The following is a 25,474-nucleotide window of genomic DNA, read 5'->3' on the forward strand; positions in this document are numbered from 1 at the left end:
CAGCTTTCCAACTTGCAAGTGTATGTGGAAGATTTTACCTAACTCCATACTCACCAAGAACCCAGATGAATTATCCAGGAGGCATCGTAACCTGCAGATGAAATTCCTTTCCATAAAGGAAGAATTCTCCGGAGGAAGTTGGTCTGGGTTATAATAGGTTGCTGGCTGTGAAAAGCCATTATCTCCTGCAGGAAAGGATTATTTATAAGGATTATTTTTAGAAGAACACCTAGTGAAGGCTATCTATAACACATCATCTTCCGTCTCATAAACAAAGCGCTAGGTCATGAACTGAGCAAGAACAATGTAAACTGGAAACATTCTCAGAACCTATACTGATTATAACACTAGGTTAAGTATTAGTCCTTCTGATGGGATTATACTTTACAGGCTATGGCATTTGAAAACTGCATGCAATAATTTTTTTTAAGTTTGGGGGTGGTGGTGGTTTGTTTGGGGTTTTTGTTTGTTTGGGGTGGTTTAAAATGTATTCACTATGTTTGTCAACAATCTAGATTCTGGATCAGTCGCAGAGAGCAGAGTTCTCAGCAGAGAGCACAGCCACATTTCTTCAACAGCACAATCTGCGAAAGGCATAGTAACTATATGAACTGGGTATTCAAAAGCACAGTAGATGGCATCAAACTGTGAAACTGTTACTTTCCAGGCAGCCAAGTGAAAGCTGTAGCAATAAATAAAAAAAAGCATCTTTAGGGAACCACCACAACAAGCCACCTCTAATGGGTGTAAAAAGTTCCTATTAAACAGTAAGAATGTTTCTGGACTGTGCTGACCAAGAAAACACCAGTTACGTCTCTAGAGAAACCTGGAGCACTTGTGTTTTGTGGGTTTTGTCTGTTTGCTTTAAAAACAAACAAACAAAGAAATAAAAAACCACACACACACCCAAAAAAAGTGACTCAAAACCATGACTGACAACTAGGATAACAACATGATATTCTTCTGCCACTTCAGGAAAAGAATTTTCTGCTAAGTGGCATTTAGAAAACAGACTTAAACATTAGCAATACAAAGCAAAATCAGAAGGTAAATCAATAACTTCAATACATACGTTTTGCACAAGACTACATACACAGAGATACCAGAACATACCTACTAACAGCAAATCCAGCAAAGTGATCTTGTTTGTAATACATATAAAAAACTACAAACTGGTCATTCCCTAGGAATTCATACACACAGAAAATTAAGAGAAAACAGTGTAAAATGTGTAAAATGCTGTTTTACAGTGCTAAATACTCTGTAATTTAAAAAAAAATTGCCCATATACTCAGAAAACTGATTGCCATGTACGGGCAAAAGCAGGATACTGATTTTAAGAAAGAATCTACATTGACCTTCCAGACTTGGAGATGAAGTCATGGACAGCACGTCACTTAATCACACACCACATTATGTTCTTTGGAACATAGTTTTGTCTCTTGGACAGCTGAAAAAACTTACAGATAGGCTAGGTGGTTTGTACAATGGCAAATAAAACCCAAAGGAAAACACATCATGACCAAAAGCCAGTTCAAATTAATCTATTAATTCAAAGGACTGAACTGGAGTCAAATGAGGTTGCTGATGGCTCCCCAAGAGGCCTTGCAACCTAAGGCCATACAAATCCAACAAGAGTGCTGAGTTATCTGATTTTGTCTGAAAAGCTAGAAGATAATGTTTTTTATTTTTTCCTTACAAAAACCTGCTATACAAGGTCAATTTTTGCTGAACAAACTTCAGGGTATGGAAAAAAAGAAAAAGGGCCCTAGCTGATAGTGCGTATGGAAAGGAAAAATGTGTAATTACAGCCATCTGCATAACTCTGTATTAGCCAAAGCCACCATTATGAGCTGATCCCACGGGTACAGAAACTCAGATAATTGTAGTCCAAGATAGTTACCACCTAACTTTGATATCAGAAAATAACAGATTTTCACACTTGTTATATGTATGGTTCTCAACAGACAAAAGCAAACTTATTTCCTGACTTTCTACTGCTGCAGATTATTTTTTTTTAATTGCCTAATTGCTGGTGAGAATTGTCAATACTTCTGAAGCAGTGCTTCTCTAGGAGGTGCTGAAATGGGTTAAATGCTCTCTGACAATGCGATTATGAAGAAAGGGCATCAAAGAAGCAGACTGCAAATCTCAACTCATCTTTCAAAAATGCCAACTCTGACACCCTTGAGAATCCCTACATATACCTTACTCAAGACCTCCTCGAATAGTTAAGACTGCATGTATCAACATTAGCATTTCACAAGCATCAGCACCACAGAAGCCACTAAAATACTTCTTTCCCCAAGCAACCCCAATATTTGTGTTCCTTTTCTATTACTACAGCTCTATTTCCTGCAAGACCAGCTACTACTGAGAATGATGTCAGCTAGTGAAGTCAAAAGAAAATTGCTTTCAGCAGTTGGCTACTGTTAGAAGAAGAGCTGACTGAAATTGCTGCCAGCCAGGCAGGAGCATACCGAGAGCACCGAGTAGATCAGGGTGCCGATTCTTTCACGGAGATTAACAAGACTATGGGCAACTTCTTGGAGGGGATGTAGGGAAAGACTTTATAATCGTTTAGTAGCAGGCTCCTCAAAGGGCTCCGATTAAGTCCTCCGACTCAGAAAAATCTTCTGGCTGAGGAGTGCCTGCTGATTCTAGCTCTAGTACCCCAGGAGCAGTGCAAGGTTTTCTGCTGGCATCCTTGGCACTGGCAGGCGCACCCTTCAGCATTTCTGACACAGGACAACTGCTATTCTTTTGGCAAATACAGAGCTGGAATTTGAATGCAGGGATCTTATCTGGGTTCTCTCAAGTGTCTGTCAACTTCCCTAGTGAAAAGGGCAGTTCACAAGAGCAAACAAGGTTTCTTCGGTGGAAGAAGCAACACAGTCTGTAGCTCGCAAGAGGAGGGGAACAGAACTCAAACCAGGAGGGAATGGGTTTCAAGCCCAAGCCTCCTACACTTGTGAAATGAATGTTACTGCACTTTCCCAGGCAGACAAGAAACAGAGGTTTCAGTGCCAAGACCTTGGAGAAATGACTCACTGTAAGAAGGCAAAGTCTTACAGTGTCTGCAATCCCTGGAGCAAAACTCCCAGTTAACACTACAGGGGTTAGAACCCATATCCCTCATGAAGCTCACACTGGATCTCATCAACAACATGGAGCAATGTGCAGCACATGCTGTACATTGAGTCCTTTTCTTTTTCTTTAAGCTCAAGACTATACATGTTGCATAGCAAGTTAACTTTAAAATATAATACAGACTTACAGCCCAAAGCAGATATTTGGGACTGAAAAATCAGAATTTTTCAAGCTTCTCTGGGAACGGGACTGGTAAGCACAATAGCAGTAGGAGGAAACCAGTGGTCTAGGGGAACACCAGAGTACTGAGTGAGAAACAAACCAGTCCAGACTACCTGAAGCAGAATTAGTTCCCAGACTCAGGCTGGAATCTGTGCCTAAGCCTGAGCACAATTAGAATATGTCTAATTATCTACATAATGCTAGCTGAATGTATTAAAAAGACAATGGATTAAATTAGCAAAAATGGAGGGGATCCTTATGGTCATTAGCATTATCTTTTGTTATCAATCTGAATTCAGTTTACAGATCCCCAGCATCCAAATATTTTATACTACTTGAGGCCCAAAAATAATTAGCAGCTTTTAGTAAGCTAGGAACACCAGGTACAAAACAATCATTTGTAATCCTGTTCAGCGCTTCCCACCATTCAGTCAAATCTGATGCCAAGTCAACTTGGTGTCGTACTTTTCAAACACAACGTTTTGTAAATTCATATATACTTGCTTAAACGCTATAGAACCCCATTTCACTCAAAGGAAACAGTAACCCACAACATAAAAACCTGGTTTCTGACTACCAGCAGCTGTTTGCTATATCAAATTGTGATATTAATTAGTTGTGTAGCATGTTTTCAATTGGACTGTGGAGGCTGATCCATAGATGATATAACAATGTTGACCACTAAATGAAAAAATTGAAATACAGTGAGCTGTGAGCCAAACAAGTAAGTAACATATTCTGGTTTTTATGTCTTTATCAAGTCATGGCATTTCAATACTGTAAAATATGAATTCGTTAGAGTTTTAAATCAAGTTGCTTTATGAATGGTAGATTTACTATAAAATAGCATGGACTTTTTCTGGATTAAAACCCAATTATTATCAAGTAAATTACAGTAACAGAGAGCTTCACCTACATATTTAAACAACTGTTGTGCAAATTGGAGCATTGCAGCTGTCTCAGCAGTTTTGTCATTGTTATGAGGCAGGCACATGTACCTACACATCTCTTTACCAATATGTAAGCAATGTGTTTCTCAGTATAGCAGGTCACTTAAGCATCATTCAATAACATGAAACAATCTGATGCTCTAACAAACACAGTATTTGGTCTTAAAGGCTCATCTATTTCATCTTTTATTCCTCTTCCCCTTTTATTCCCATGAAAAGTACTGTTCTGTGTGGCAGCCTGCACATAACTAACTAGAAGTGTAAAACTCTTCCACATTAGGAAAGCACTATTCCAAATATTAACACCGTAATAACACATTTCTTAGTCAGGGAGTCATACTACCCTAAAGAGCTTAAAGAAGCTGTCATTCCCGACTGTCTGCTGGCCTTCCTAAGCTAATAGATTTGGTGTCATGATCTGTAACCAGGAGTAGCAGATGTAAAAGAGAGATCATTACTTCAGAGAAATCACTTTCTCATTCAGTGATTAAAGACAAACCATGTAATTGAGGCTGAACACAGAAAAATCAAACTTCCTTGTTTCTTATGTCACCAAAAGATACTGCCCGCTCCTGACTACCTTATTTGCAACACAAACATGCAGGATTACCTGCTTTGCTATTTACCACAGGACCACTGATCAAACATGCAAGACACTCAGTCATTTATGCTCCAAATGGAAGTCTTCTAATTTAAATCATAATTAGTATTTGAATGGTTTTGTGCTGTGAACAGCAGTTCTTTTTTTAAAGTGGGAAAAAAAAAGTAATTCCCACTGTTGGCTACACACATCCATGAACGTCAAATAATTTTAAAGATGTTACTCCTTTTTTTTTTTCATATAAAAGAATCTAAACTTTTTTACATAAATTTAAAAAACACTCATCTAATCAGACAGGCAAACACATAAATTGGCTGCAATCTCACCTTGTATGCTTGGTCCAGAATCTGCAGACTGGGCAGGATTTAATGCCCAATGTAGCTGTCGTTGAAACTCAGGTCTGTCTTCTGTGTGAATCAATTCAAATACACTCTGGTGTATAATATCAGACTACGTGCAAAAAGGAAAAGGGTGGGAAAGAAAGAGAATCAGAAACTTACATGACAATATGATATAAGTTGCCTGGTTAACAACACTGCTATGGATATAGCAAATTCCATTTTGCTTGGTGATAAAAACATACATTTGCATGCAGGTGACAAAGCTTTGCAAACCAATTTTTAGCAGCATAGAGAAGAATACAGTCACACCCGTAACTGCAAACATGAGAAATAATAAAAAAAATATTACCTTAGAAAAAAATAACATTATGTCAAACTGTTCTTTACCTGCTTTTATCTGAGCAAGCCTGGAACCGTTATGCTTAGGTTTTGATTAAATCATTTAATATTGTGTACTGGTAAATAAAGTACTTGCCAGCTGGTACTTGCATCTGACCCGTTCTAGGTGCTACAGGAATACAAAAGGAAGCCAAAGGCCCTGAACAAACAACTTCCAAAACTAAGCCAAGTAGATTATGAGCATTGGTTTTGTTTTCCTGAAAGCTTTGTCACTCCTTAAGGATGCATTAAAATCTGTAATTGTTACGCTCTTTGTACACCACCAACTGCATGGTTAGGAAAGCCAGGATCAGTGGTTGAAAGAAATTACAGGGAAAAAAACCCACCAAAAATACTTCAGAAAAGCCTCAGTCAACTGAGAGGAGTTAAATAACCTGTTTTCTGTTTAGATTGAAAACCCAACCATAAAATAATACATAGATCTAAAGAAATTAAGATGGGCTGGCAAAAGCAGAAGCTTAGCTCAAATTTTGCTTTGATGAATTTCATAAAAGAATCAGTATTTTTCAGAATAAATTGCCAGAAGTGTAATTTTAATAACTTTAAGACTTCACTTCTATATAATGCACTTGATTTAGTGACATTACTATGCAAATTTTATGCCCAATTTGTTTCCCAAGCTCTTTTCTCCATTCCCCCACACCAAAAGAATCTGTAACCCCAGGAATAATATTTTGTTTGTAATAACCATGTTTTGTTTGGAATATTTTGTTTTACACAAACATTCCCGAATGTCTTATCAGTTAGCTAAAACTGCATACCAAGCAGAGTTTTTCCTTATTTTTAGACTGCAACTGAATCTATCATCATCCAGTACTCAAATATATGAACTGATAACAATAAACTAAGCTTCTATCATCTTAACATAAAGTAATTCCAACAGTTCTGTAAGGAAGGCAACATGTGTTCACTGGGTCTTGGTCTTTACTACTTTGGTACCAGGTTTGCAAGCCCAAGGAAGTTAGCCAGATGTGATCTACACCTTAAATTGAAAATAACAAATGCTTGTTTTGAAATACGTAAGTAAATAAGAGTGAGAGAACACTAAAATTCTAAAAATAGGAAGATCACTCAGTTGCTATTTAAAACCTCAGGACATATGGAGTTGATTTTGTATGAAAGGTTTCTATTAAAATAATTACCTTCCCATTGAATTATGTCTCATTCAGCTTCAGAAACTGAGTAACACCACAGTATAAATTTCAAACAGTTGTTCCAGTAAAGACTAATTAAGTGTGAAAATTTTCTATCTTGCCTAACTCAGCTTTGGAAATTATATCCCTGTTGTGCTTGGCCTGAGGTCCCATTTCAGCTATGTAAGCTGATAGAAAAGTAATATGGTTTCAAAGTAATCCAACCCAAAGTACCTAACTGAGATTTTTATCGCACAAACTATCAGACCATAAATATGAATACTGATGCTCTCTGAAATTAAGCAAAACCTGGGGGGGGGGGGGTGGGGGGGGTGGGGAAGAGGGAAAAATAAACTTACTTGTTGGAACCCCAAATAGTCTTGGATAGTAGAAGAGACGTAAAAGACCAGAGCATCAGCCGTAACAACTAACACAAAACCATTTAATGCCTGGGGAGGAAACACACCAATCTGTCAGCTTCAGAGACAAAATTCCAGGTAATTATTGTGGTTGAAAGTCTACCAATACCCTAGTTTCCCAATAAAATGTGAAGCATGCAAAACCATATCATTATCTAACAGCACAAACAGAAGGATTCTTCATTGCATCTCTCTACAGTATACACGGCACAATGAAGAAAACCGCACCTAGTAAAAAAGTAAAAATAAAATGTTCTTTTGGAAAATTCCACGGCAGAAGCCAAACCTGCTGATGACTTTTAATTACTCTTGATTGTAGGAGGTGAGGGACAGCAGTGTGAACTACCAGTTTATCTAGTATCAGCCGTAGCTCACGATGCTTGCCTGGCTCAAGCCCTTGGTACACTGCTGCTCGCAGCACGAGTGGGAGCCATGTCACAAACCTGTTCCCTAAATCTGTTTTATTCATAGCACAGACAGGCCTAAGTGGACAGGAAATCAAGTGATCAAGATCCCCTATATAGTCCAAGAAAACATTTTATAGCTTACTTAAAATAGAAAACCTCTGCACAAGCGGACTGTTGCAAGTAAACAATGTTTTTGAAGAGATTTCCCCCTTCATGAAGCAGCAGACTAAGCGGCTCCTTACTCAAAGTCACACAAAGGGCATTTATCTGAACTCCCAATCAATACAGTTCATAGCGATTGTTGTGATAGCAAACAGTACATTTGTGACTTGGCAGCTCATCTGAAAGGTGCTGATTTACTTCTATGGATTTCAGTCAAGATTTAACAAAAGGCTGTCTTGAGGGACTGGATTAAGTATATTGTGCCACTTCATTTCCTCGGCTGCATTCAAAGTCAAATTTGGCCAGCACACTTAAAATGCATTTTTAAAAATTCTTTATTATGCAAAATTATTATAACATAGAAAATGAAAGTAAGTGAAGGATACCCTATATCTTACTGTAACAACACACAAATTATTTTTATTATAAACCAACATCGTTCTTCCACAAACATTAACTCCCATAGCCCCACACTATGGTTACTACCACAGTTGCTTTTCCATATTTTGCAGAGCTATCGTCTTACTATTTCTTGTTCTTTTACTAATACTGTCTAATCAAGTCAAGTTAAATATCTGATTAAATGACTGGTCTTTAAATGCTGTGAACCACTCCTATTTAATGTGTAGACATTCCTTAATCTATTCCCATAACCAGCTGTGAGCTCTATAAAACTCCTTATATAATTTTAGTGAACGTCCCCTGAATACAGTATGAGCTAAAAAAAAATTTAATAATAATCTGAAATTAAATAGCATAGCCAACCCAAGAAATCTTGAGTAGTTACATAGAATCCTTGATTGTGATGAAGTTCACAGTAATTCCAAGGGAGCAGAATGCTGCAGTGGCAGGTGCTTGTGTCCTCTGCTGACCTCTTCTGCAGGGCATTTCACCTCAAGTGGTTGATATAAAAAGTCTGCAAGCTGCACAGTATCTAATTCTGGCTCACGTTAAAATTGGTTATTCTGCTCTGTTTCATACAAAGCTATGTACAGCTCCTGTACCTGAAATTCAGTCAGATTTTACAGTGGCTCTGGTATACAGTTCATCCTGAAACAGGATTGTTACTGCAGAAATCAGGTGCCTTCTGTCAGCCAAAAATTTCTGTATAATGCAAGCTGATTGCTCAAAAATCTAATGCAACAAATTACTGGAAGTTCCTTAAAGCATACAGAGATCCAGATACACCAATAAATGGAAGACTGGTTCTGATAGACATTTTGGCAAAATGCAACCCTAAAATAATTATCTTTAAAGGCATAATGAAGTGCCGCAGTGAGTTTATTATTCTGGAGGTTGGAGATAATATTTGTGCTTCCACAAAAAAACTTTCAATATTCCTAATACAAAGGCAATTATAAAACTGTTCATTACTGGTGAGAATTAAGATGTTTTAAAAATTTCTTAGGTCATCATTTGACTTGCAGTTCATAACATAAAGTTGCTTAGACTGTAATAGGTTATGTATCCAAAATAAGAATTTGAAAGAATTTATACAATTTTAAAGGACATATAGCCAAATTTTAAGGAAGGCACATCTATGTATTCGATCTCTACTTCCCCAATATATTGAATAGTAAGACAGTTTCTACCTTGGTAATTAAAGAGAATTTTCTGTTAGAAAACAAGAAAAACACATCTAATAAATGAATAAAAAAATATAAACAATATCGTATACATTCATACCATCTTTGCAAAAAATAGAATGAGAATAAAAAGGAAATGTTCATCACCAGTTATAATCTAGGGAAATCTGTGTGACAAAGACTTCCAATCTTAGGCAGAAGGGAAAGATTTTACCAATATTTATATCTTACTGATGCTCACTATCTTCTAAATAATTCCACTTTCATCACTCATCAATTCTTACATTCCCTATGAAAAATCTATCTCCCTATTCATTCTCATATTTTTATATCTATATATATAAAATATTTTAAAACCAAATTCATTTAAGAAATTCAGTTCATTTACTTACTTCCCAAGGGGGCAGAATTTACAGTAAAAATCACATCACACATTTAATTTTCATAACGGAAAGTTGTTTGCTATAGCAGTTCCCTCATATAACTTCCATTCAGAAGTCATAAAAAATAAATAAATTTCACATCAAATAGATTCTCCGATATAAACAATATATTTTACCTTTTTAGATAATTTCTGTTTAAAAGAAAGCTCTTCACCTGCAGTAACTTCGTAACGGTTCTTTGTCATACTTCGTTCAGGTTAGAAAATTGCATATATGTCCTAGTTTTTTAATTTGTTAGGAAACAGTTTTCAACTAGTATTAGTTACAGTAATTTTTTGTGGGATTCTTAGAAGCTGTTTTCATTTTTACCCTTTGAACATTTGAAAATGTTGTTCTACGCAAACCATTGGTTCTGACTGACCTAGTGATTTGCCACTTCTGACAGGTACATCAGTGTGAAACCTGTGTACAAGAAAGATCAACAACATATTTCAAATGGAGCTGCAGGTCATAGTAAAATGTATTTTGTGAAACTAATTAGAACACTGGATTACTTATATTAGTAATTTCTTGAGTTTAATCTGGACCTACTATTTTACATTGTTCTATTTCATATGCTTTGATACTCTACGACATTAAAACAGACAATATAATTTAAAAACACCTTCTGGTTTTCATTGATACTTTCTGTTAGTTCACATTGCTAACAGTTATTGGCAGTATTTTAAAATTTGCCCTGAACCTATACTATGAACCCAGTTATTTCAAACCACTAAGAAAGCAGGATATTCCAGCAAGCTCAAGGTCTTTTACAGAGAATTATTTTTTAGACAGTTGGTTACCAAATGTACAGTTGAAGACTAACCTATCTGACTTTCATGAAGATTGTTTCCTTATATTAATATCTTTATTAACAATAGATGCAATGAGATGGGAATAAACAAGTCTAAGAAATTACTCTGTGTTAAGAGGACCAACATGCACTCTTCAAAGTCACTAGTACCACCAGAGAAAGTGCAAGAGCTGTATAACATTAACCTAGAGAAAATGAGGAAAGAATTTGATGATAAGAAAACTTTTTTCAACCTTATCAGTGAATAACTGGTATGATAAATACAACATAATCCTTTCAAAATTTTTTTAAAATGTACATCCACTGCAAAACGTACCTGCAGTAAGAGTTCTCCTTCCAGGATCTGCATCCCTTCTCCACATTTTGCTGTTCTACAGTTTTCCTGAATGCCATTTCTTTCTGGTCTTGTAGAGTTAGAAGATTTTAATGCAACTAGAACAAAGAAAGAAAAAAGTTGAGTCGTCTTTGGAAGTCTCACTGGACATTTATGTGATGATGTGCTGTTTTGTGTAAGAAAAAAATATATTTTAAAAATGCTTATGAAGTCAATCTAAAGAAATATTTCTGTTTCGAGTTCAGGCTTTTTCCTTACCTTTAAAGATTATACCCAAATTTGTCATCCAGCTCCTTTCTAAACTATAATACTTTCAAAAGCAGAATCAGCATTATTGAAATAAATTCAAATCACATTAATTTTTTTTTCCTTCTCCTTCTCTCTACTATAAGGCTTTTAGTTTATCACTCTTGTTAATAAAGGACATTTTTGTTTTCATACAACAACCTTCTATAACCTGATAATAGCTCTGCTTTAAGGTTTGACAACACTTACACTTATTCTTATCCCATTCAATTTCAGACATCACACTATGGTACCTCAGATATAAGCCTGCTCTAGACCTAAAGGTCCCTTCAGATAATGGAAGGAAAGAAACAGGAAGTCTAAATGTGTATTATATTACACATTAAAGAAAACAAAGAAAGCCATTTCAAACTCAAAGGTTTTTTTTTTTTTTTTTTTTCTGCCATAGTTAAATTTTAACCATTTAAGCAATTAAGCAAACTTTCCAATTTCAGATAAAATACCAGAACTATGAATCATCATTATTCAGGTCACCAATACATCCAATTGAAAGAAAAAAATTGCTCAGTGAATAAGGGATGAAAAATCAGACCAAATTGCTACTAAGTACCTGAAAGAGATACTACCTGCTATTTCTGCACCATGTCTTCTAATAAACAGGATGCTGTCAGGTAAAAGTAGATACTCAAAGCTTGTCCATAACTCAGAATTTATCTACCTTCCACACAGTTCTAAAAAAAAAGTCTCCGAATCTGAAATCAGTCTGAGTGGGTCTGTAGTGTCTAAACAGCTTAAAATTACTTGAGTAATTGTTCCTTAAACATTTACTGTAAAGCTAAACACTACTGCCACCCCCAATCCCAAAATATTTAAGTTGTAAAGCAAGGGAAATTTATAAAAAAAACGGCACTTCTCCAAAATACCAACAGTTTGTCTTACAGCAATGATATTCACCCTAAATTCCAAATGATTTTTCAACCTGCTGAAAACCTTAATTTTTCAGATGCTCAGAACTTTAGTCAGGAATCCCAAAGAACTGCTCACTCAGTTTTCAACTAGGATAAATGATATTTTACACAAAGTTTATTAACTGAAAAGAATTACGACTTTCAGGTTTTTTTAAGCTATCACTGCAGCTAACAGCTTTCAAGCCAGACAGTGGTCATTAAAATAACCCTCAAAGGCACCTCAGAGTAAAAACATGGTTGAAAAAGACATTAACTGATTAATCAGTCAGGAATTTATCTGAGGATTTGCTTTGAAATTAAAACCTTAATGCTCTTCTTCCTACCAGTCAAAAAGCCCTGTAATAGGCCACACAGAGCTGCAATTGCAAATTCATTTTAAATTCAAGTGAGTGGAAGATTTAGCCATATTTTTTTCCTAAGTATTATTTTTGAAGGATACCTAGAATAGTCACTAAACCCCCCTGAAGTCCAGTCAGTAGAAGAAAACTTACTATTCTTTTAATTCATATTATATGATTATTGAGAAATCCCACATACAGCTTTGGAAGTTACAAGTAAAGATATCTGATCACACTTGCCATTCTGAAAAATACAGTTACATAGAGGTGGGTTTTTTTCCTTTTATAAGGTGCAAATAATAAATGAGGAGGAGGAATTACAGGTGGTTGACTAGCGAATGATGACTAGCTCTACACCTATCAATTAACAGAACTCTAGAGGTCAAACACAGCCTATGCACTGGTATGGCTATATTCTTCCTTATTTTCAGAGAGTGCAATAGGTACATATGAAATCACCTATTTTGCTGAATTGGAACCTATACCTTTTGCAGAAATCACAAGGTGTACGAAATCAAGCTGTTGTAAACTGAGACAGATGGAGAACTGCTGAGAATCTGGGTTAAAAAAAAAGGAAGTTACATTGGAAGTTATAGCTGTATACGGCACTGGGTGTACGCAACTCCTAAAAAAAAAAAACAACAACCCACTAAACTCCAAATATACCTTGTTCTGACTGATAAATCACGGGCCTGCTAGTGCCTGTGGCAAACCGCCCAAGTCACTGGAATTTCTCCCTCAACAGCCATAGGCAGGGTGAAGAGATAGCACTGCAAAGGACTTCACATTCTGAGATCCTGGAGGTGCATCACTGACAGCTCTAGAACGCCCACGTGCTTTTAGAGACTAAGTTGGAAAAAGGTTAATGGTTCCATCTACAGAAAGGAAAATTTTTATCATCCCTCTTCTTGATTAATAGAGGCGCACCAAAACTGAAGTGCAGAGTTGCTTAGGTACATGTGATTTCATTAAAACTAAATTCCCATTATTAAATAAAGCTAAACTTTGCTTAGCTGGTACTAGAAAAAGCCAATTTCATAAAAATAAAAAGACAAATAATCTAGAAGCAAATAACTGCAACAACAAAATTGGTTTCTTGTTAGGTGGAAGTGATAAAAATACAAGTAATAATGTAGAAAAAACCCAGGAAAGATGACCAAATGTTTCTATTTAATAATTCTGAAAGTAACAAGTGAGATATTCATACTTCATGATGAAAGTCCTTTTAGTCCAACAGAGGTAAACAGAAGTGACTCAGTATGGATATTTTAGATCAACAAGATTTGATAACTTTTAGTCAAGATTTTTTAAAAAAGCTTGTTGAATTTCCTGCTGGGGAGATAAGATTGTGGAATGGATGATACAGAAATTTGAATAATAAACACTTCTTAAAAAGCAGTACTAAAAAAAATAATCAGTATTCAAACCAAGTATACGCATTAATAAAAGAAATTATAAATCTGAGTTGTAAAGTTTACAATGCTAATATAGCTAAGGTATGGTAATTAAGAGCCCTGTGTGATTAAACTTCTTTATCAATACTCTTCAAGAAAACATTAAAAAAACCCTACTAGTAAGATTTTTAGGTTGACAAATACTACGACAGTAACACAGAGACAACATGGGTCCCTGACACAGAGCAACCCCGGCAAGCGAGATGCAAACGGGCAATGTGTGGTTCCATACAGTCCAACTGAAGGCTACCAGATCCCAGCAGCAAGTGGCCTCACAGTACGGGAAGGCCATCTGGCTACGCAGCAATTCTGAACAGGCTTAGTCCCAGCACACTACACTGCTAAAAAGCATACCTCATCCAAAGGTAATACTACAGTTAACATCACCTAGTTCAAAATCAGCCATGTATTCTGCTACTTCTCATAGTCTTACTCATGTAGTCACACAAAATAATCCCAATAGTTCATTGCTTTATCATCGTTGAATCTCTGAATTAAGTACAACTCATTTCAGCCCATCCCCTCTTAATTTTCAACCGCAGGAAATTAAAACATGAATACTTTCACAGAGTAAACAGAAAAAAATCTGTATACATACTCTGAAATACATGAAAGACACAATCAAATTACTTCTCAGAATTTCCATTGATAACTTTAAAGCAACAAAAATAAAGCAAAGTTGTTTATACCTGTAAAAAAAACAAACAAAAAAATTTGCTACAGAATTTTAGCAAGAGGGCTAGATTGCAAGCACTTGCTTTCCAAGTAGGTTAATGAATGTCACTTAATCCCACATCCAGCAACAAGCATCATTTCCATTGCCCAGACTTTCCTGATTTGAAGTAAAAGCTAAATCCCAAAGACAACAAAGCTACATAGTGACCTTTAATAGGTTTTTCTAGACACAGAACAACATTTAGTTTCCGGTACATTTGGTTTACGGTTGTGAAATGCCTTAGCACCAGCTCATGTAATAGTTTTACATTATACCTACAAAGGCAAATTAAATAACAATGGTAACATCAGTGTTTACCAGCTTCTTATCTCTGGTTCTGTTACATTCGGGTGATGAAAAATTTGTAGACATGTAGTGTACTTTATTACACTAACAGTATGTCGGGGGGGCAACAGGAAGTCTGACATACGACTAATTCTTAAGGTCTGGAACAGAATTCAAGCAGTTGAGTTCTAACTACTGTCAAAAGCCATCTTTCTTTTTAAAATCATGTAAATATTCGTTAAAAATTATTTTCAATACCTATGGACAAGAGGTATTATGTAGTCTTACTCCTTTCCAGGGAATATCATTCACTATGAGAAACAGCTTTGGGAAATATCCCCATGGGATATATGCACGATTTATAAGCAGCATGCTGAATCAACCGATAATAATATATGCTAGATTAATTTAATGAACTATCTACTGAGATATTCAGAATTTAATTTGAGGAAAATTATTTAAAATAAACCAAGTCTATCCATCATCGCATTTAACCTCCATGCTGTCCCCCAAGAGAGGCTCTAGACCAGGATGAAAACAGGCCTTTTTCACCTTCAAACACCTGATCTCTAGGGTTTCCACCTGGTAGATACGCTCCCCCCAGCTGCAACCCACAGCAATTGTTGTCCTTGTCCTTCAGGGCTGTCACTCCTGTTCTCAGCAAGAACCTTTGCCATCACTTCCTCACTTGACAGCCAGCCACTTTGAAATTCCATCTCCACTGTTTCACCCAGTTCAGCTGGTAAAAATCAATGACCATGCAGCTATTTGTAGCTACCAGAGCACCTTCAGCAGAAATCCTGTAAATGGTGATTCCATAGTCTGTTTACCAGAAGTTACAACAGCAAAGAATTGTAAAAATGTCACAGAGCAAGTGCAAATACACTCTATTGACATACTCGACAGGGCACACTACCTGTTGTAATTGTTGCAAAGTTATTAATACTGGAGACACAGAGAATGCAGCATAAGGTATACGTCAGCAACTATCTAGCTGACTTTCTGACAGCATTCATATAGAAGCCTGATTTAACACAAAAATGCTTGAATTGTCTACTTTACTGTTACTTTAGGAAAAAAATATTGACAGTGAAACTTGCTGAAGTAATACAGACAGGCATTTAAAAACCGTTCCAGTTCCCCTTCCATAAAAGAAGTGACACACCTACAATACTTGTACAAATATTCCAAAAGAATATCAGTAAAAATGAAATATAATAAAAATGTCTTTAATCTGCATGTGGTTACTGTCTTATGGAATATTTGGTGGTCTGGCCATAGACCAACAGATTAGCATCCCTAGCAGTGTTTATCAGGATACTGGTAATATTCAACTCAGCCAAACCGAGTTCTATTATACTGTTTTCCTCGAATCTAGAAACTACTGGGGCAGGACAGGGGAAGAAACAAACAGAAGTGAATTTTTGCAAAGCATCAGAAAGACCAAAATAAACAAGAAAAAAATAATGGCAATTTTTTCTGTGTTGAGTGAATAAAGGCATTTTTCTGACAGAAATGAAGAAAATATACCACGTTTGCTGCTGCTCAGCCATGAGTCCATAGAGATTATTCTCCTCTGAAACCTGAGCATTCTCATGTCAAATGTCTCTCATTATTATTAAAGGAGTCAAGAGATGTATGATTAAACAGACTTTCCATCTCAAAATACATCTAAACCAGCCCCATGTTATAAAAGTGATGAATACAAACCAATTCAGTGATTGCTGGCTGAAAAGTTTCATGGAAACCATACCAAGATACTCTGCAGCAGTTAGAACCTTTTCTCTTTCCTACCTTTTCTTCCCCAAAGAAAAAGCACAGCAAAAATTTTTTGAGGACCTAGGGCAGCTCACCACAGAGAGGTGTAAAGAAAGGAATTTTAAGATGCCAGTTTTTAACTGGGCCTTTTAAAATCATACTGAGATGCAACAAATTACTTAAATTAGGCTGGAGATAATTTTTACTTTTAGGTGAATAATCTGTTCAAGCCTAAAACTATTGAAGTAACACTTGCCTAGTATCACAAGTATATCATTTGCACATCAGTCATGCAGTCCTGGAATTTAATCTTTAAGAGATTCCCAGAACTGCTTTATATCAATTTTTGGCACAGTTCCCACAATTTGGCCGAACAGGTCAAAGTTTGCACTCAGAGCCAATTTAGAATGTTTCATAACCTTTTCAGTAGAACTATAAATTCAACTAGTCTGGTCTAAATTGCTTTAAAAAACAGCAGTTCTCATAAGGGGGTGGTCTTACTCGCTTCAGCCACAAATGCTAGCCTCCAACTCGAAGTTCACCAGCCAAAACAAGACAATGAAGGCACTACTGAGAAAACCAAGTTTAATATTAAACTATTGTCTAAATCATTAACATATGCTAAACTTTATACTGGCAAAAGATCCATTATAAGTGGGAGAAAATATTACATATATGTATATCTCCATGTATCTATATGCAACATTAGCTGTCTGCATCACTTAAGATTATATGAAATATTTTGCACCTGCTATCTCTGAGACTGTAGAGGGAAAAATGTTTATGAAAGTTACTAAGTAACAAAGAGGAAAAGCTACTAATGATTTTTCTAAGAAAGATAACACATGCATTGATTGCATACTTTGTAAACAGCTACACCTACTATATAGCATAAACTGTACATTTCATTAATAACACTTGCTAATGACTGCTCTGTACTTAAAAGATAGAAGAGACAATAAATGCCATTCAGAATTATCATCACTATTTCTAAAGTTTTAGTTATGTTACACCGAGAAGTAAGATAGACTTCTGTATAGGCTGCAGGTACAAGTAAAATGTATTACATACGGGGGGCAGGGAGAAGCATTTTCACCACATTTTGTATTCTTAAGTTTTGTATTCCCTAGCTCTTCATTTATGAATCCTGAATAATTTAAGACAGCTCTATACTGTTTATTTATATCCTACTAAAACCTGAGCAATTATTTACACTAAAGTACTAAACAAAATAAAAAGAAAAGGCAATGTATGGTAGACACATCCTTGCTCCTAACACTGACAAGTTTTTTTATGATTGAAGAGTTCCGTATTTTCATTTTCTAATTCCAATACCTTAGCCTCCAATTATTCTGCTATCTATTAACAATTAAATCTGAAAGCTGTGACATGCATCAGCCTTTTTATTTCTTATATATATGATGAGGAAATCATTTAAGGGCAATCTTCCTTATAAGTTGTATTACAATTTATAATACAGCTTGTAAATTACAGTAAATTGTGGATGGATGGATGGATAACAACATTTATTTTCCATTACTTTCAAAATACTAAAAACATAAATACATTAATAAAAACATAAAAAAATACATCACTGTTCTGACACAGTCCAGAGCAATACATGCAGAAAACATTTTACAAAACTAGTCATGGAAGTTGAGTAACTGGATTTTGTAAACATAGGCAAAATGAGGGTGAAATTGTACATTTGAGAGCGACTGGCAACAAAAGGTACCTTTTTTCCTCTGAAGCATGTGAATGACTGAATGTGCCCAATTATGACAATGCTGGAATTGCTTTCAAAGAATATATTTTAATTTTAAAGCAGAAAAATACTAATAAAACATAAGCAAGAGCTGCCTGTATTTGATATTTCCATAACAAAAGCCAAACAAAGGTTAAAAATTTAGTAACAACCAACCTTCAACCTTAGAGGACGTGGTGTTTTGATTCATGAGCACATTTGCAGCTAATGCAGAGACATATTTAGGAAAAAGAACTGAAAGAACCTACGAGCCATGGGAGACAGGCATTTCTTGATGTGGACTCTGACAAATTATTCATGGTTCAAGAGACAGAAAACACCATGAAACAGCTATCGCAAGAGGATAAATCACACCACCATGAGTACTTTTAAAGAAATATTAGTAGGTTATAGCTGGTGAAGGAAATAAAAAAAAGAGACTGAGGGGGAATAACACTTTTACCAGAACAAGTTTTAACAAGAGAGATGGAGGGAAGCCTAAAAAAAATGTTTCCATCAATTAAAAAAAGAGAAGAGAACAACGACGAAAAGTAAGTGGTCAGGTTCTGGGAATTTCCTGGGCTTTCTGAGCATCAGTAACTTAACTGCTGTACAGATACAGATCGCCTACTGATGGGTAAAAATCTCTAGAAATTAAGAATTTCCAGACACGTGTCACATTTGCAATGCAGATTTTGTTGCAGTGACTCAAACCAGACCACTCAGTCCCACAGACCTGCACTGCACTGAACATGACACAAATACTGCGTATGTGCACGCCTCAATTTCCAGTCATCCAGTACTTTCTAGTTCAACCCAAATTCAAACCAAGTAAAATGCAAACTCATCAGCTATACAGACATGGCAGACAGAACACAAGTCTACCCAGCTGTGAGAATGTTCAAGTATACAAGAAACTGTTTAAGGGAGGAAGAAATATTGGATCTGCCCAAAATGCTTAGGCTAAAGAGAAAACAGAACACAAGGGTTAAAAGTGCCTTAATACAAAAGGTTTCATTAGAACCTATTAGGAACCTTTAGATGTTGCCACCAAAGCAACTACTACAATAAAGCTGTATGTGTTTGCTAGACTAAAGAGAACTATTTATACCTTTGGGATAATCAGGATAAAGAATTTCCATTATTAAGGTTCTATTAAGAAACATCCTTGAACATTTCACAGACCACAGATGAAAACAGACTAATAAACCAAAAATAAACCAGTAAATATTTTGTCAGCATTAGACTGAAATTACTCAAGGTACAGCTCCAGAACTTCCCAAGGGCCCACCGTACTTACACTTCAGACATGTCTTCATACATATTTTACACTCAAACACAGAAAAGCACAGAAGTGTTACACATTACTTGAAATGCTGCAGGAGTCTAAAATATTCTCTTCATTGCAATCAATATATAACAAACGCACATGAGGAATAAAAAGAGTACACAACATTTTTTTCAATGCCAAGATTTTTGAATGTGTGATATTTCAGTTTCACCTAACAAAACCCATTGATTTTAAAATGACCTGGGGTTTCCCCCACTACATAAAAAAGGTCCAAAGTGCTATATATAATATTCCATTTATCTGTGATCAAATACTATGCTTTAATAATTTAGCACAAAAGCTATTTTTGGCATAAGGAAGTCTGTTGCTCGCCCTTTCAGAAGTGACATGTCTGTGAGCTCAGACCAGTGCTACTTGGTTTCCAGGTCTATAGCAAGGATACTGTTCTAATGTTCATAGTTATAAATCATAAGACAGACTAAAACTTGGCAGGAGTATCACCTTTTTTTTCTACCTAAACTTCAATGAAAATTCACTGGCCAAGACTCAAAAGGAGCCACAAATTTCCCAGAAATTAAATTTCTCGATCAAGATTATTTACGAGACGGTAAATGAGTTTACTGTTCTATTTAGGGAAAAAAAAGATGTAAAATCATTTTTTCATAAAACTAGTTTTGCTCCTAGTAACAGCAGGTAAAATTTACCAACATTAACAACAAAGAAAAGCATAAAAAAAACTTTTCAAAATCTTTCTGTATGCCTATTGTTAATAAGCTACCTTATCTTGGAATAGTGTAACATAATATTTTAATTCCCCTTTCTTTAGTCTGGTTTTGATACATTATACATGAACACTGCATGGATTTGAATTTATATCTTGAATAAAAGATCTACATTTAAATTCATCATTTTTGTCATTTAATTATTAAATTATTAAAAAAAAAATCACGCAAATGCATATCGGCAACTTTTTAAACCATCTTAAAGTTTTACACAAGGTAAACCGAGTGGCTTTGTTGCTGTTTTACAGCATGTAAAGCTATGTGTTTACTGAAACAGTTTCAATCATAAAACTCATTTAATAAAACTGGAAGATATATTTTAATAATCTGTTGTACTGACAAGCGATTGTTCTGCTAAGTGCACAACTACGTGGGTAAATACTAAACAGGTGGAAGAAAAAAACACAATCCCCTTCTTTCTAGCACCTGAAATACAGGAAAGCCTCTACAAAAAAAGCTCCAGCTCTCCCTGCTATTATTTTTATACCAGCAGAAAGCCTCTTAGAAGAAATGAACCTTAACCTTGCTCTCCTATGGAAAGCTGAATAGGTAACGGCAGGTAACCAGGACAGGAATTAGATCTTACCTAATGAGTTTATTTGAGATTGGCAACTTCCTAAGGCAGAACTTGGACAAGACAATGGGTTTCACTGTTCTTTTGGAGAAAGATCACAAACTTCACTGTTAAATATCCTAAAAGAATGATGTTTTAACTGCAACAGTCTCCAAAAGTGACAGCTGTCTTTCTACACAGCTTCAGCCATGGCAGCATTTTAAGACAGCAGAACTACATACCCAAAAATGAGAAAGGCAATAAACAGTGCAGCATCTGTGGCTTAGGTATATATTTCACATGGTAACAGGCCCTTTTTAAGTAAATATAGGATCATAAAGTACACTACAGAATATAGATGTGCGTATACGGGTGTCTGGTGAATGGGTGAGAAAAAGAGAGGCTGAAGACAAGAAGGAAGTTATCAAAAATATGCCTAAAAGATGAGAGGATGGATGGTTTTGTGGTTCTGACACCGTCTTCCTGTGCTATGTGGTAGAAACCATACAGGCACTTCACACTTCTCTTCCATAACTATGAAACCAGAGTAAGAGCACCTTAACTCCAGCAGCACTGCAAGGATAAACGCAGTAAAGATTTTGAAGTTCAGATTCTCTAATCGGGAGAGATGTGAGTGCCTTATATAAAAATCATACCAGATAATACATAGTTTAAAGCTTATGATTGCATAGTATTTCAATATAATCTTCCTGACAACTTTGTTTTGTTATACTGAACTGTAGGGTTTATGAATTAAAGACCTAGGAATAGTTATAGTATAAATATAACACAGTAAAAATGTCAATGGCTTTCTACATAAAGAGCAAAGAAATGGAAAAAAATGTCAGACTGGATTTCATCCCAGGCACTTTTATTGAAGACTGTGCTTAGGAGGTCACACAGGACAGTGGCCCGTAATTTTGATCAAGCATCAGAAAGCAGAATTAGCAGCAGCTACCATTACGTAACTTATGTTGTTGAGACTCACGCTGTGATGCAAAAGAAAACTATATTTTATTCATTACAACCCTTACGGAGAGGGGAAGGAGAAAGGCAAGGAAGGCTGTGAAGAAGGTGAACTGGCACAAACAGGTTAAACTCTGGAAGAGGAGGATTTGAGGGAAACCGGAACCTCTGCCTCCTGTCACCTGCTGTCCCTCACTGGGATGCATTCCACAGACTGCCTTTTTTAGTCCATCCATGAGTGAACCTGTGAATACTTCCATTTTCAGACAGAAGTGGTCTGATAAAATCACAGACGTACCATGGCTGTAAGTTTTGCAAATCTTACTCCATTAATTCTAATATTAGAGGACTTTATACTACTTATTAAAATATACCTTAGATACATTACACTAAGTATTAACACACACATTCAACTGGACAACTCATTTACTAGACTTCCAGAAAAGTAACTGCTCAATTGAGTGGGAAGTGATGAAGACAGCCACAGTAAAGACAAAACAAAAGCCTAGTTTGATTAGTGCGTTACCAGGCACATCTACCAGTTCTCATAGACAAAGCCCTTATTTTGCCTTAAAAATATTTTAACATGTTTTATGTTCTTAAGATTCAAAATTCAATCTACAGTTTTACTTATGATTTAAATAATCATTCCAGTTAAGGCTCTATTCCAGATAATTCTAAATACAAAAATTATACACCCCTTTCATAGCACAACCTTTTCAGTAAATTAGAGACTACATAAAATTGTCTCAATATTTTCAATACTTCCATTCTATTGTTAAACTGCCTCAGAAATCAAGATAGATACTGAAACAGTATTAATTAAGCATCATCGCTTAATCGATCCACTGATACACATAAACAAAGCTCCTGCCTTGAGAAGACTGCCCTGGAGAGCAATCACACAAAACGAAAAGATGAACGAGAATATCTGAAACTTCTAGTACAGGATTTCAGCATCTTGTAGTTTCATACTGTAGAAGAACTACATGTCTTGTGACAACTTGCAGAGTTTTTTTGGTTGGGGAAGGGAGGGGTTGGGGGGGTTTTGTTTGTATTGGGTGTATGTGTGTGTTTTCAAACTATTTAGAAATGCAACTTACTGTGACAATCCGACAGTACATTGGACCTTTCCAGAGCTGTGACACTACCTGGCCATGCCACTGATAAGCTACCCGTGATGTGTTGTTGCACTAACTTGTATCTCTGGAGCTGACAATTCTACACCACAATTCAAAAAGGATTTCCATCTGTTTCCACATTACTTTGTTCCAGTTTTACAGAATATATGAGACTTTGCTAGATGCACAGAAAGAACAACCCACTTCATTGACTGTTTCACACACATTCCTTGCTCATTTGGGAATTCCATATATTCTTATTCCTAAAGAAACTTTGACATTTGAAAGGCTGTACATAAGTAACTACCCTTTCCTCTTGAAATGCTTTTTGAAGAATAATCAACCCTTACTGCAGCTGAAATGCCATCAGAAAGCTAAGCTGGAAGGTGTAATGTCTTAAAGGTGAAAAAAAACCTTTTCCAGTCAGTAACTGCTTTAAGAATTTAAGACTTGAGAAGTACCACATCACCACAGTAAATATCAAGCTAAATCTTTAGAATACTTAGTCCCTCCTCTTTTTTTCTGAAATTCCAGTAAGGCTTATTTTGCTACTGGAAACCTTCAAATCTCCAGCACACATTTCATCATGTGCGGTTTATTCCTATGTCCTCCTGTGACAACACTGCCCATTAACAGCGCTTCTGCCTTCTCAGCATTACCCTACCTGGTATATTCATTGACAGCAATCATAACCCACAGCCTTAATTCCGCCGTGCTAAGCATGACAAACTCAGAGTCACCTCCTGTAATATACACTCTATAGGCCTTCTCTGCACCCATTCCAATTATATTCATAACACCCTAACTTGATTTTACAAACAGAATGACATTTATTTCTCTCAGATCTTCTAGAGGTTCTCACTTGTTTTAAACTAAGTTTGATAAATGGGAGTAACCACGTGCTATGGGAACACACCACCCAACACTGTCTCCAAGATTGCTTCAAAAGACTCCACCAAAAGCTTCAGAAGAAAAAAAGAAACAAAAAGACAACTAGTGCAATTTAATGAACAGTCCTCCCCATCACTGTATCTAAGTCCCACCAGAAAAGCTGGAACAAGAACAACCAGTTTATAAAAATACTTTTCATTGGTATTTATTAACTGTAGCTACTGAAGCAAGAAACATTCTTAACATTTTAGTAGGTGGTCTGAACAGTTATTATCTGGCTCGCAGACTTCTGAAAACAGTTACATAATAGGAAATCCTGTTTTAACGTAGACAATTGTATTAGAGGTCAATATTGATATAGACTAGAATACTGTATATCTCAACTCCAGAAGGCCAGATCTTTATAAAAGACCTCATAAATGAAATTTGGGGTTCTACACCCCACGTAATATTTAAAATCTCACAATCTAAATACCACACATACTCAGTTTCCTAAGTTTCACCGTAAGTTCCACCATGTATAGCCGCCATACCACCCTCGGGATGGGAAAGAATGGCTTGGCACCCACTTTATCCTGACCCCAAGCATGGTCCAGAAACTAGACGTTCCCCTGACTCTCCCCCATATGGCATAAATTCAGGTTCTTCTGACAGCTGGTAGCCACAGATTCTTATACATGTCTGTAGAAAGCTACATAGCCCTTTTTTACAGTATCAGGCTATGCTAAACCCAGGTTTCATTCACCCCTCCGCTACAGGTGGTTCCCACTCCTTTTTCCACTGCAGTAGAAGTCAGTCTTAAAGCTGGGGGTACAGGTAATATCTACGCTTCCTGTTTAACATTTTCTATCTTACAGAAAAGAATAAAAAGTTTCTCAAGCCTGAAAGTTAAAATCAGAAAGCAGGGCACTGACCACAAAGGACAAGATCAGTCCCTAATCCAGCCCTCGCTGAAAGGGCTATTCCACTCTTACGGGATGCAGGCTTCATGGGAAATGCATAACCTAGTCCAGAAAACTCAGTTTTAAAAGGACTTTGGATCAAGTAAGTTAATTAAGAGAAATCAGAAGTCATTTAACAGGGCACATACTGAATTATTCTTGACATCATATTTCTTATGATGTAAAAAGTTGGGGGTTTTTTTATAGATAAGATTACGACATCAGTACGGGTATCTGGCCACAGAGTGGACACTGCAATGGAGAATTAGCATTCACCAATTTTGGCATCTGAATAGAAAAGTAAAACACAAACAAGCTTAAAGCCAAAACTTGACAGCAGCTTTATTTATAATGAATGTAATAATGTGCATACATTTGATTGTGAACACCTGCATGATATTAAACTTGTTTTTACAGTTACATAGATTGTTCAGGTTCTTACCAAGATAAATGTACTTTGGTTTCTTTGCTTCAAAATTTCAGTTAGAAGTTTGTGCCATGCCTTTATCAAGTATATTCAGATTCTTATTAGAGTAAGCAC

The 25,474-nt window shown here is 36.1% G+C and overlaps 1 protein-coding gene across 1 annotated transcript in view; it reads right to left on the bottom strand.

The window, feature by feature from the left end:
• Window positions 1-25,474, bottom strand: part of AHR (aryl hydrocarbon receptor) — a 63,843-nt gene that overhangs the window by 13,696 nt on the left and 24,673 nt on the right. The window contains exons 3-6 of the mRNA XM_040589967.1: window positions 10,863-10,978; window positions 7,096-7,185; window positions 5,190-5,313; window positions 55-185 (exon numbers count right to left, since the gene is read on the bottom strand). Coding sequence (XP_040445901.1) covers window positions 55-185; window positions 5,190-5,313; window positions 7,096-7,185; window positions 10,863-10,978 — 461 coding nt within the window. The remainder of the gene's footprint in view (window positions 1-54; window positions 186-5,189; window positions 5,314-7,095; window positions 7,186-10,862; window positions 10,979-25,474) is intronic.

This window comes from Falco naumanni, chromosome 4 (genome assembly GCF_017639655.2).
Source record: "Falco naumanni isolate bFalNau1 chromosome 4, bFalNau1.pat, whole genome shotgun sequence".
Taxonomy (NCBI): Eukaryota; Metazoa; Chordata; class Aves; order Falconiformes; family Falconidae; genus Falco; species Falco naumanni.